General features: G+C 54.2%; 5 protein-coding genes across 5 annotated transcripts; 2 read left to right on the forward strand and 3 right to left on the reverse strand.

Annotated features, from left to right (window-relative positions):
- Window positions 1-1327: 1327 nt before the first annotated feature.
- Window positions 1328-3388, forward strand: LMH87_007099 (uncharacterized protein; the record flags this gene model as incomplete). Its single annotated transcript, XM_056192132.1, has 4 exons — window positions 1328-1826; window positions 1909-2264; window positions 2339-2475; window positions 2536-3388. The coding sequence occupies 4 exons, from the start codon at window positions 1328-1330 to the stop codon at window positions 3386-3388; spliced, it is 1845 nt and encodes a 614-aa protein (XP_056060382.1).
- A 339-nt stretch (window positions 3389-3727) lies between these two features.
- LMH87_007100 (uncharacterized protein) lies at window positions 3728-4509 on the reverse strand (the record flags this gene model as incomplete). The annotated part of the gene is made up of 2 exons (XM_056192133.1): window positions 3728-3765; window positions 3825-4509. The coding sequence occupies 2 exons, from the start codon at window positions 4507-4509 to the stop codon at window positions 3728-3730; spliced, it is 723 nt and encodes a 240-aa protein (XP_056060383.1).
- A 695-nt stretch (window positions 4510-5204) lies between these two features.
- LMH87_007101 (uncharacterized protein) lies at window positions 5205-7221 on the reverse strand (the record flags this gene model as incomplete). The annotated part of the gene is made up of 2 exons (XM_056192136.1): window positions 5205-5591; window positions 5644-7221. 2 exons carry the CDS (start codon window positions 7219-7221, stop codon window positions 5205-5207), a joined length of 1965 nt encoding a protein of 654 aa, XP_056060384.1.
- Window positions 7222-10573: 3352 nt separating this feature from the next.
- On the reverse strand, window positions 10574-10866 carry LMH87_007102 (uncharacterized protein; the record flags this gene model as incomplete). Its single annotated transcript, XM_056192137.1, has 2 exons — window positions 10574-10607; window positions 10664-10866. 2 exons carry the CDS (start codon window positions 10864-10866, stop codon window positions 10574-10576), a joined length of 237 nt encoding a protein of 78 aa, XP_056060385.1.
- Window positions 10867-11699: 833 nt separating this feature from the next.
- On the forward strand, window positions 11700-12917 carry LMH87_007103 (uncharacterized protein; the record flags this gene model as incomplete). Its single annotated transcript, XM_056192138.1, has 2 exons — window positions 11700-12380; window positions 12444-12917. The coding sequence occupies 2 exons, from the start codon at window positions 11700-11702 to the stop codon at window positions 12915-12917; spliced, it is 1155 nt and encodes a 384-aa protein (XP_056060386.1).
- Window positions 12918-13012: the final 95 nt, after the last annotated feature.

A 13012-nucleotide genomic window follows, 5' to 3' on the forward strand; every position in this document is an offset into this window, starting at 1 on the left:
TTTTCATGCTGGACTTTTGCCTTGATCTTTTGTTCCCACGTGCCACTGTTGCAATGCGGAGTCGCCTTCCTTGAGTCACTCGCCGGCCTCGTCAACGATTGCCGAATTGATCGGATGGTCCACGACGGGACAAACACCGCGCTCCAGCAACTTCCTATTCTGTGCCCTCCGTAGATCGCGAGACCAGAGCAACCGTTTTGCCAGCTTCAATTAATCGCCTATCGCCGAATTCTTGACCGCCGATCGTCTCTCCGGTATGAGCAAATGCGTGGTTGGGTTGGGCAAGCTTCGGTCTGCTAGTCCACTGCACACAGAGCTGCGCGTTCTGCTTCTCGCAATCGTCACCGGAGCGAACAAGACGCAAATTGGGCTCACAACTTGCAATTTTTTTCTCTGATTCTACTGCTTAAATAAAGTGCCAAAGGAAGTAGACAGTATAGATGCAGCATCACGTCACAAGCTCGAAGAGTGGTTGCAGCCGGAGCATTGCCAAATTGACTGTTTCAGTATGCTCACTTTGCAAGTGTAAGTCTCGCATGCAATATCATGCCGGCGTCCAGATAAGCAAGGTCCTCTCTTGATTGCTCTCGAGAGCTTGTCAACCTTACACGCGAAGATGTACTGAGATAAGAACTTGACGACATGCCCATATGACAGCAGAAATCGTCCAGCAAAGACCGAAAAAGACGCCATTTCTTCAAGAGCGTCAAATTATAACAGATTTCCTTTTCAACTGTGAATCGATACTACGATCAGATGCAGCTCGACCTTGGACCAAGTCAATGGACCAGATATGCCGGGGCGTCGATCTCAGAATTACGGTTCAATTTCAGGAGTCGGTGCCGTGGGACATTTGCCTCCGATATACTAACCTATACTCTACTCGCCACGCTTTTGCCATGCAGTAATACCAATTTTGCCATCACAAAACACTTCAGTACCAAGATTTGATGTCGATGGCCCGAATGACGGCATAGGCCTGTTCTCGTCATTGAGTAGCGAGGCTGTGTCAAGTCGATCGTATTTCGCATTTGCCGGCCCGGTCGAAGCATGCTCAGCCCTACAACACCACTCCCGAAATGGGCATCCAAGGCTGAGCCTACTAAAATTCAATAGACATCCACCGGAGCTGGGAGGCACAGCTGTCGCAGCGAATAGACGCCCTTCTGGGACTTTTTTATTAGTTGGCATGGCGCAGGGCACTCAGCCTCGCTCCACGGGCCTTGACGGAAATTGCACACCACTCCCTTCTTATACGCTGGCTTTCTAATCCATCGAAGCTCTACAACATGTAATCCATCCACAACAAGTTCGAAAGACGAGCATTATGGTTCAAAAGGGCAAAGAAGCAGCAGTGGACAGGTCGCAACACTGCCACACGTGCCGACGCCAACGGCTGCGCTGCGACGGCGTCCGTCCGACATGCAACAAGTGCCTCGCCCGCGGCGTCGACTGCCTCGGCTACGGCACGCAGGCGCTGCTCTGGGTGCAACCGCAGTCGAAGTCGTCGGGCACGCAGGCGGACCACCAGCAGCAGCAGAAGGAGCAGGAGACGACCCCGACGGAAGCACGGCAAGGTCGGAAAAAGGGCCGTCCGAAGCTGGTGTTGATGCAGCGCACCGCGGCGGAGCTTGCCCTGCCCGACGGCGAGGAGCTGGAGCTGACGAGGAAGCCGAAAGCCACACATCTGACCGCGTACCGCAAGTACATGAAGATGCGTGGCTTCCGCGACGAGTACCTGCGACGACGCAAGATTGTGCTGAGCCCGGGCTTGGACCCCGAAGGTTACCAGATGCAGCGACTGATAATCGATTCGCTCCGTTACTGTAATGCTGCGCCAAGCCCCCCTACCCTGTGAGATGACCGCCGCCCTTTTTGCTAATGTGAGTTTCGAGCTTTGCTCACTAGATGACGAACATGTGTGCTCGGATCTGGTCCTCCTCGACACCCCCGCGAATCCGTTCCGCGTCCTCGTCGAGTTTTGGAGCTACCTCCCCGACATCGTCTCGGACCCCCTCGTCTCCGTCTCGGCCGTCCACCGCATCAGCAAGACGCAGTCGGCGCTCGAGGTCGCCGCCTACGTGCCGGGGTACAAGTACGAGCTCCGGCGCAACAGGCTGCTCTCGGTCAAGCACCCGCTGGTGCCCGTCGTCTTTCGGCACCAGCAGCGCATGGCCGGTGCTCTGGCCGCCATGGTGGCCGACGCGGAACAGTGTGAGCATCGTGGTCTTCTCGAAGCCATCACCACTTTGATCTTGTGCGAGGTAAGCCCAGAAGCAGCTGCTGCGTTTATCCTGCTTCTCGTGTGTACCCTATTGCTCATAGCTAGAACGCCTAGGTTCAACAATCGCTCTTTGGGAACTGGGACAAGCATCTCCTCGGAGCCCAGGCCATCATCGCCGCTCGAGGAGGAATAGAGACGTTTGTGTCGGAAAAGCTGAATCCAGTCAACTTTGATCTGTGCACAGTCATGCAGTAAGTTTCATCCCCGGCACACCGCGGCAAAAGCGTACAGACTAGCCAACACACGAGCAGGGTGGAGGTGATGCGAGACGTTGGGTCACCATCGTGTCTTTTGCGCGCCAAAAAGGCCGTGCTTGAGGACTATCTGGAGCACGTCATACCCGTATACCAAGAAGGGTGGCTCTCGGGGTTCCCATGCACAGACTTTCTGATGAGCTCCCTCGTACGCATCAACATGGCTCGCTACGACGACTACCAAGACAGCGCTGGCGTCGTGACCAGACTAGATCTGCGACGCAAGCTTCTCGAAGAAATCGTCGCCTTTTCTCCAGCGGCGTGGCTCGGCTCCCGCACGCATCAGCTCAAAAAAGTGTTCGGGGAGCGCGCAAAAGAGGTGGAACAAGAAAGCACACGATGCGCCCTCTTGGACCTCATACAGTCGTTCCAACTGTCCACCATGCTGTACGCAACTCGGACGCTGTTCCTGGACAATGGCATACATGTCCTAATAGGGGCCACTGCTGCAGAGGTCGTGCCGCCCGCGCAGGACCGCTTCTCGCAAAGCACCGCCAGCGGCAGCATCATCTACCTGCGGCAGGCCGAGGCGGCTACGCTGGCAGCGCTGGACGCTTCCCTGCGGCGCGTCTGGGCGACGGAGCAGGCGTCGCCGGACTGGTTCGGCAAGTTTACCGTCTGGCCGCTGTTCATGCTCGGCATGTCCATCCACCCCGCCGCCGAGCCGGACGAGACCAAGGACTTTGTGTGCCGGTCGCTGCTGCGGCTCGGCCACCACATGGGGAGCATGGCCTACAAGGACGCGATATGGGCCATGCAGCACACCTGGGAGAAGACCGAGAGGTTTGAGCGCTCGCACTGGCTCGGCGAGCTTCCTCTGGACGTCCTGCCGGGGCTCTTCTTCATGTAAAAGCATTGCTGCGAGTGACGTCACAGCACACGAAATGCGGCAATTCTTCGTAAAAAGAGTTCAGATATGAATATAGATTGTATTCGTTGTATGATCTAATATTAAAAAAAGCAGCAATGTCCCAATGTTCTGATTTAACGCCTGATTACGCCGTTGAATGTTTCTTCCGCTGCTGTCGTCCCCTGCTGGTGGCATCAGTCCTCAATTCGCAGTTGTGAGCTTGCTGCTCCGTACCGCCGAGGTCATGTGTTGGTTCCAGGATCGGTTTCGCAATACCGAGCCCAATGCCCATGATTAAATGTACAGTCGTCGATGGAAGGGGGGGGGGGCAGTATTCTTCTATACCATGAAAGACTCGCCACAGCCGCATTCTTCCTCTGTGGAGCAGTTAGTATGCAGTTGCCAAGGTTGAGCAGATGGTTGCGGTAGTACGTACTGATGTTTGGGTTTCTAAAAACAAATCGCTGGCTCAGCTTGTCTTCTGCCCAGTCCATCTCGCTGCCGATGATGCTAAACAGCGCCTTGCTGTCGATGAGGACCCGGACGCCGTCCTGCTCGACCGTCTCGTCAAAGGCGCCCGGCTTGTCGACGTACTCCAGATGGTACGCCAGCCCGCTGCAGCCGCGATTGCGCACGCCGACCTTGATGAGCTTGGGCTCGGGCTGGTCCAGCATGTTGCGCAGCTGCTCGACGGCGGCGGGCGTCAGCTTCATGGCGGCCTTGCGCGCCCGGAGCTTCGACCGCGGCCGCGTGGGCTTGGTCTTTTGCGGCTCCTTGTCGGCGACGGCGGCGGGCTGCTGCGTCAGCGATGGCGCGGGCGAGGCAGCAGCGTGTGCTGGTGGTTGTGATGGTGGTGCCGTGGTGGAGGCGGGTGCGGGCGACGCAGGCGATGACTGCGGCGGGCGTGTCTCGTGGACCTTGGGCAGAGGCTCGGGATAGGCAATCGACGTCTCGGTGAGGTCTTCGCCGCCGCCGCGCGCATCGGTCGGTGAGCGCGACGGCAGGGCGTAGGATTGGTAGGCGGCGCACACTGGTCTCGAGGTTGAGAATTGTCGAATTGCCAGGCGGGAGGCACAGTGGCGGGCGGCGGCAAGACGGCCGATGTAGAGGTGGGCGTTCATGGTGGCGGAAGCATGGGAGGGATGAGCTTCTCCAGATGCAAAAGGGAGTAGGAACAGAGTTTATGAGCAAGACTGGCGCATGTCGTTGGATTGCAGGATATGTTGATGATAGAATTTGGTTGGAGCTTTGTCGGGGAGAGTAGCGGGTTAGTAATGAGAACCAAGTGCTGTGCTCCGGTGCATGTTACAGTGCATGTTCACAGTGGCTCAGCGCTGTTTTAGTGCTCGGCTCAGCGAGGTGGCCTGACTCTGTATCCCGTCTTCCGCCGAGCAAAATGTGGAATCGGCTCTCAGGACTTGAACACCAATCACAGCCCGTACATTAGTCACAGTTGGCTGTTTTTGTGGCGACTTGGGAATTGGCCACAAGCCAAACTGGTAGACTTGATGGCCAGCATGTCCGTAGAGGTGTCTATGAATTTACTTCGATAATCACCAATCGCCAGGCAACAAGAAACAAGAAACAATCGTTTGCAGCACCGAGAAAAGCCCAATCCAACGGCGTCATTCTCCAGAAACTCCAACCTTTGTGTCCGTGCAGTGCTGCACGCTTCCAAGCTTGTCTCAACAGAGTCCCTCAATCATGCGGAGCCTCCCACCTGCCTGGTGGCCTGCAGACCACTTCTCACAGGCCCCGTGATGCATCCCTACCTTACACTTCCGTCTCTAGGTATCAATTTACATCGCTGCTGACCCTACACGCCTCGCTTTTTGGCCTCCTGGTCACTGCCATTTCCGGCTTCGATACTGCTAGTCGATGCAACATCATCGGCGGGGACCAAAACATTGGCACCGTAGTCATGATGGCCGTCGCTGCGTCGCGGCGGCGGAATCAGGATGTCAAACCACCGCGGCACAATCAGGCCGGCTCCTATGAGAATCAGAGCAATGTGGCCAACTGCAAATCCAAAAATATGGAGCGGATCGTTTCGCAGCTCATAGAATGATGGATATGAGAAGCTGTACACTATCGACAGTGTCGGCGCCGCAATATAACGAACCAGCGGTGCCCAGAACGCCGGAATCTTCCAGTTTTTACCTTGCCCGACAATCTCATTCAAGTCGCGGCGAAGCTGATTACCCTGAAAATTGGCATTAGTTTTGTCAGAGGAATTCGCCAGAGGGTACACGTACCGAGTAAAAAGCAACGAACCAAACGCGTGCGGCAAAGACGCTCTTGTTCCACCACTTGGGGGCTACTGCATCGGGCGTCCTCGCCAGCAGTACAGATCCAACCAAGCCGACGATGAAGATACCAAACCCTACGCATGCGCCAGCAACCGGTGAAACAGCCTGTGCGATTGTGACGCCAAGCACCATGCCCCCGAAGAAGCCGCCGTTGAATGTCAGGAAAGCCGGCAGGCCGACTTGCCCAACGACGTCGCGCCATCGATACAGTGTTGTCGATGTAACGCACTCAGCCCAGACGACAAATACCAGGCCTACATCGTTGATCCAGCGATCCACGCCGCCCAGCAAATAGAATCCAAATTCTGTGCAGTACGGCAGCGTCAGGCAGAAAAATGCAACCACGACAGCGGTTACTACCCACGGCCGACTAAATCGCGGGTGGGCATCCATGATTAAAGTGACAATGGCATCAACCATGGCAAAAGCCGAGCTGTATCCAAGAACCATGAGAGTAAAGAACAGCATGACGGCCCAGAAGTTGGCACCAGGCATCTGCGTGACGGCTGTGGGCAGTGTGATGAAGCCCACCACAAAACTGCCGAGTCGCTCGCCACTGCCAGGTACGATGCCGAGAAAGCCGATCACGCCATATACAATGAACGCCGCAACATTTTCGAACAAGACGTTGCTACTCACAATCATGATCGAGTCCATGACCGCATTAGAGTACTTTTGGTTGTAAGATGCATACGACGTGAAATAGCCGAAACCGACACCCGTGGAAAAGAAGACCTGCCCACATGCCGTCTGCCAGATGGTGCCTTTCGCCAGCTGGCTGCCGTTCCAAGTAGCCCAGAAGTATCGAACGCCGCGGGCGGCATTCTCGAGCGAGAGAGCTCGGCCGATGAGGACAAAGGTAATGACAATAGGGAGGCCCATCGTAAAGTACACGACACGGCCTGTAAGGCCGACGCCGCGAAAGATGGAAATCCACACCAGAAACCAGGTGAAAACAGCCCAGCCGACAGTCTCGCCAATGACTGCCACGCCAGGGTACTGGACATATTTTGTGACCGAGGATCCGTCGGCGGAGAAACTGCCCGGGATCGGGTCGACATTGGCAACGACGTCTTGCATGTAAAATTCTTCGCTTCGGCCCGTCCAAGGCAGAGGGCTCTTGAAGGAATTGCGAAAGTAAATCATGATCCACGCCAAGTTGACCACAAAATACGGACTAACCACCGTCCCGACGTAGATGAGCGAGAGGCCGGCGCCCTTGAGGCGGTGGTTGATGTTGTTGTAGGCGACGACGCAGCCTCCGCGGTAGGCTTGCCCAATGGCGATCTCGAGAACCAGGACCGGTATGGCGATGAGGAAGACGCAGAGCAAGTACGGAATGAACCACTGCAGCCCGTGGTTGTTGAACGTCTGGCTGGGATAGCGCAACAGGTTTCCCATGCCCGCGCAGCCACCCATGGAGGCGAGCAGGAAAGCGGCCCGCGACGGCCATTGATCGCGGCCATCGGGAGACTTGCTACTCTTGGGCGCAACGATATTTACGAATTTTGTAAACGCGCCCATGTTGAAGGATGCTGCTACTGGAGCAGGCGTTGATATTTGAGGAACGATGTCATGTAGTGTCGGCAAGGCGATTCGGTGTCGGGTAAGGATGGAACAGACAAAGATGCAAGCGCATGGCAATCTGAGATAGAGATATTTCGCGGGACATGCGACTTTTTAAGAGGGAACAGGGTTATCTAGACGAGGCCGTCTCGGCCGATGATGACATCGAAACATGCAAGGAAGGAGCGGAGAAGGCTTCTTGGCAAAGGTACATGCGCTGTCTGGCAACCTTGAACTTTTTCATTTGATCGCTCGCCGGTCCAACATGTCGACATTGCCCGCCCCTTTTTTAGCAAAACTTGAATCTCCATGAGGATGCTTGGCGAAAACTCATGGCTGGCCTGCCTACCAAAGCTTACCAGTTTACACTAGTTACAAGTGCAAAGAACCTAAAGAGTTATGAATGTGGGTTTCGGCGATTTTGTATCCCGCATCTCGCTTCTGCTGAGACATGATGCGAATAGCATCTGTTGCGCGCAAGGAAATAACAGACAGCTCACTGCCGCTCGTCTGGGAATAGAGCCCAGCTTCGGTGTTTTGTTAGGATCGGCAGCCACCTCCGCAGGACAGCCAAGGCGCTTGTGTGGATAAGCATAAAACAACGTTTGAACGACGGGTCGCTGTGATAGGCGCAGAAACGGGATGCTTCTCCAGCGCCGAGGCACTAAACACACACAGCAGGATTGCGCAGTGTCTTGGCCTGATCCTTTGTGTGTAATAGAGTTGGACGCAAAGCGTTTCGGCTATGCCGTTCAAATATTCTCTTTAAAACAGTTGCCAGTACTAGCTACCAGGAGGATGGCCGTCAGAGGCAAAAGAGGACATTGTAGATTTTGCGTGGCACAGCCCCATCTTGGCGAGTCGCTTGGTTTACGAGTTTGCGCTCCTCTGGCAATTATCCTGACTCGTCAGGCTACTTCGGCGACAAAGCTCCGTGGCGGCGCCATGGTGATGTGTGCCAAGGACGCCGTCCGCTCCGCTTCAACGAGGCTATTCAGCTCTGGAGGAAATACCAACAAAAAAGACGTGGCAAAATTAAAGTGAAAAGTTGCAAATTAGGAAAGGTACAAATCACATAGTAAATGGAAAATCAGACAAATCAATTTCCGAGTAAGTCAACTCGTCAGCATCCCGTACAATTTTTTTTCATTTACAGTTATTGCACCACTTTTTCCTTAGGAGTAGTGTAAAAAAATGTTTTTTTTTCAGAAATTAATAAGAGCATAGATTAATTATAGCAGCATATTTAGACCAATATTAGCCCTACTAGGTAACATGCTATATAGCTAAAAGTCGCTCTATATATTAGCTCATATTTTAGCCTCTTATCCTAGTATAAGAGGCCTAGTTATCTGCTTAGACTTATAATAAATATAGTGTAATAAGCGCTATTTTAGGTTTATTCTACCTAAATAACTAATTGAGTATTAATGTAGAGTAGTTATCAGTTATTTAAAGGGGAGAAATTAAAGAAGAAGTAGAATTATTGATCACTGGGGAGGAGAAGATTCCTTCCTAGCTCTTCTAGCCGGCTTCTCGTCCTTAAAATCTGCTTTCTAGCGCATGGATCCACTCGTCCGTGACACCACTGGTGACATAGGCAACGCTTTTGCCAACTGCCACGACTTCTCCGCTGATTTCCAGACCGGGTGTGTTGGGAAACTTGAGTATAGCGACAATAAGGAGCCCCGTCTCGGGAAATTTGCAGTCTGCCGGATTGGTTGTAGCACATCTCACTTTGACGAGAATTTCGGTAGGCTTGAGCTGTCCGGGCATTGGTGAGGAACAGTGGTGAGTTTTAACTGCGTTTGGAGGATACCTGGCGCGGAAAGCTGCCAATACTTCGTGTTCTTGGCTATGAAGTTTGGGTTTATATATAGCGATGCAGGCTACTTTGCAGACAGTGATTGTCAAAGAATTACAGTATGCGAGTATCAAAGAACCAGCCCAAAATAGTGTTAGAAGAATAAGAGCCGCCATATGTAGATATGCCGAGTTTCCTCGGGTTTACTTGTAATTCAAAACGACAAGCAGGCATCGCATAGCACCGCCTCACTCACAGCATAATAGTTGCGCCAGCGGAGTGCGCGAGCTCCGCTCGAGTCGATAACCGACTCAGACGGAGGGTGATGGCACGGATAGTGAGAAAATGGACGCACCACCGCATGCCGTGAACTTTAATGTCTCTGTATGCTTTCAATGATGGTGGGCAATGCGAAGGCCTGCGAGGGGACGTAGGCAGCAGGCTTTCTCGGCTGAGTCCCTTCACCTGCGCAATCGGCGGGGTGGAGCGCCTGCGAGAGCTCACTATCGCCCGTTACATAAGTTCTCCGCGGCGTGGGCGGGAAGAGAGATGCTTCAATATGGCGTTACGGCGAATCCCCCGTCCGACTAGACACCGACACGCTGTCGTCATCACCACGCAAGGCAGACAACAAGCTATACAGCTGCTTCATGCAGGTCTCATCACTAGGATCCATGCAGCCGTGCTTGAGCACCGAGGCGGCGCTTCAGTGCCCTTTTCATGGCCATTTCTGCCTACTTTCCCCTTCACTCGTCCTATTCTATTCTGAGAAAGCCGCTTTTTCGAGGAAGTCCTTGCTTCGACAGTAAAGGGTGACCAACTAACAGCCCTAACAAAATGGTACTGTTCTCTAAGTATGATTCTGGAAAATTCCACCTTGGCCAATGGTACTGCGGCTGCAACGAGGAGGCCAAATGGCGCACACCTCGACCAAGGAAAATAGCAAGGGCGAGCGATGTTTGTGCCTTCTCCCCATGATAACGCCTGCGTCCAGTGGGCGGCCTTAACTACATCACTACTGGGGACTAATCCACCGAATCTACACACGCAACCACGGCAACGTTGATGCAAGACAATTCCGCGTAGCTGCACATAGTCCCCGCCGAGGACGCCAACGTGGGGAGCTAAAATGCTACTCTTGGTGCCTTGGTGCTCGCAAGGCTCTCGGAGAGGCCAATCGGACGCCGACTGTTCCCCGCTGTGAGCGGCGCGGCCCATAGAGCTCCTTACAGACTGTCTTGCAGTGAACCACTCCATAACGCATCAAAGAAACATCAGTACCAATGTTGAATTGACCTGATATACGCAGCTGTCTAGAATACACAAGTTCCAGGGACGAGGTAATGTGACGCTGCCAGTAACGCGTCTGTTTTGCCACCGGCTTCACTTTGGCTTACACACAGAAGTGCCCAGTGTGCAGGGTTTACATAACTGGCAAACAAGCGTATGAAAGCAAGCAGACGGCTCCAGCTAAGCTATGGAAGGAGATGCGATGTGAATGTCACTTTAACAGCCACCGCATCCATCGCAGAAAGCAATGCTATTCCTTTGTTAGTGCATTTATGTAAAGCTTGCAACAAAACACCGGGCCCATACCAGTTGATCGAGGACGGAATACTGTCCTGCTGACAAGCCCAGTACCTATCATAGCAATCCTGACAGTCGATAAAGCGCTCTTTGCAGCCACGCAACATAACGCTGGCATCGTCTTTACCAGACGTCTCCTGACGGTCCGCAATAACAACGGCGGCCGCGGTACAGCCAAGGAGCGTGATGACGGCAAGAATGTTCAGCTTCATGTTGGGGGCAAAGAAAAGGAAAGGCAGATATAGCAGCCTGAGAGATTTCTTGGATGAAGTCCAGGGTCGTTTATGCGGCCAGTGACGCGGGCAACAGCTGGCTTAAATAGTTGGTAATACGGGCAGCTGCTGCATCACTTGCCAGCCTGATTTTTGGAACGTCGAGAAAGTATATGCATACTGACAAGCTAGTGGATCTTTGGGTTGGAGTTGGCCCTTTTGAAAATGTGGCTGCAAATGTTGGGTTGGCGACGGACCATCGCACCCAGGCACCAGGGTTGGTTGATTGTACTCCACTGACAATTATTACACCACTTTCCATAAAGAGTTGTGGAAATATATAAAGTTCTTTTTCTCTAGAAATTAATTCGAAGCCCGATTTGCATCGCGATAGCATATTAGACCATTGCTGGCCCTACTGGGCGACGCAATGGGCAGCTAAAAGTCGCTCTGGATGTCGGCTCGCATTCCAGCCGTCTTGTCCTAGTGCAAGGCCTATTCGTCCGCCCGGACTCGTAATAGACACAGCGCGAGGAGCGCCGCTACAGGTTCGGCCCACTCGGATACCTAATCGAACAGCTTAATGCACAGGCGGGAGAAAACGTGGCAGCTGAAGCATGTATGAGTGCGAGGCCGCAGCTGTGGCGCTCGCTCTCGCGAAAAGCCAGCTGTATTTCATCCGGCACATGTCCCTAATGACCACGCAAATGGGCTTCTTTCAGCCTCAGCTGCGCGTTCCAACCTCTTTATATACGGGCGGCCAGCCAGCCGCACGGCCCCTCGCTTTCTGCTGCCTTCTTCCGATGTAAACTATTAGCCAGTTTAAAGTAAAAATGTCGCAGCACGAAACCATGCGCGCCTGGGTCTTTACTAAACGAGGCGAACCCTCCCAGGTACTTACATTTACGACCCTCGACAGGCCGTCTCTGCCACCGCGCGCGTCTCTGCCCCGCGATGCGCCGACGCCGGAGGAATGGGTACTCGTCAGGACAGCCTTTGTTGGGCTCAACGTCGGCGCCATTTTCCAAATGACGCTCATTCCGCAAATTATGCGCACCAAGACCTGCGTGCCCGAAATGGACCTCTCCGGTGTCGTCGAGGAGGTGTGGCATCCGGAGCGCGAGGCCGGTAGCAGCAGCAGCTCAGCAGCGCCATTCCGCTTCCACAAGGGCGACAGGGTTGTGGCGATGCTGCCGGCGAGCCACTCCCTCGCCACGGGCACAGGCGCGCTGGCAGAGTACATTGCAATCCCGGCCAAGTACGTGGCGCGCAAACCGGAGAATGTCAACTTCGGGGATGCGGCGGGGTGCCTGCTGGCGGGCATGACTGCGTGGCAGCAAGTCCAGGAGTCTGGCGCCAAAGAGGGCGACAGAGTCCTTGTAAACGCAGCCAGCGGCGGTATCGGGACCATGGTAGTGCAAATGGTGCGGAACATCGTGGGCGGTTCTGGGTATGTGGTTGGTATATGCAGCGGGAGGAATATCGAACTGGTCAAAAGTCTTGGAGCGGACGAGGTATGCGCTTGCGTGGCCACAGTGTTTGACGTCTTCAAGTAGATTGTATTAACAGTGCACAAGGTCATTGACTACACGAAACATGACAGTTTATCCGCCCATCTCAAAGACGTTTTCGAGAGCAAGCCCTTCAACGCCGTCATCGACACGCTGGGACATCAGGCTCTCTATCTCGGCTCACCCGCGTACCTCGTCCCCGATGGGATATACTCGTCGGCGGGCATCAAACCACCAAACTTCACCGTTCCCAACTTTCTGCGCGCTGTCCTGCAGATGAAGCTCAACGAGTGGTGGCCTGTGAGCACCTGGCTGGGCGGCGTCGGCCGTCTCTGGCGGGGCGTCTCCATGATGGCGCCTACGCTGGAGGACCGGCAGCGCATCGTGGGCATGCTGGGAGCCGGAGATGTGCGGGTTGTGCGCGACAGTGTGTGGGAGTTTGAGGACGCGCAGAAGGCCTACGCGCATTTAGGGGGGCTGCATGCTCGCGGCAAGGTCCTGGTCAGGGTTAATCCGGAGCTCGGTGACGACGAGGCCTAGGCGAGCCCAAGGAACCACGGACGTGTTATTGTAATTAGTATTAATGGCGTAATTCACTACTCCTGGTTGACTGTACTCGGATCAACGCAGCCCGA

The sequence above is a fragment of the Akanthomyces muscarius genome, chromosome 1, assembly GCF_028009165.1.
Source record: "Akanthomyces muscarius strain Ve6 chromosome 1, whole genome shotgun sequence".
NCBI lineage: Eukaryota > Fungi > Ascomycota > Sordariomycetes > Hypocreales > Cordycipitaceae > Akanthomyces > Akanthomyces muscarius.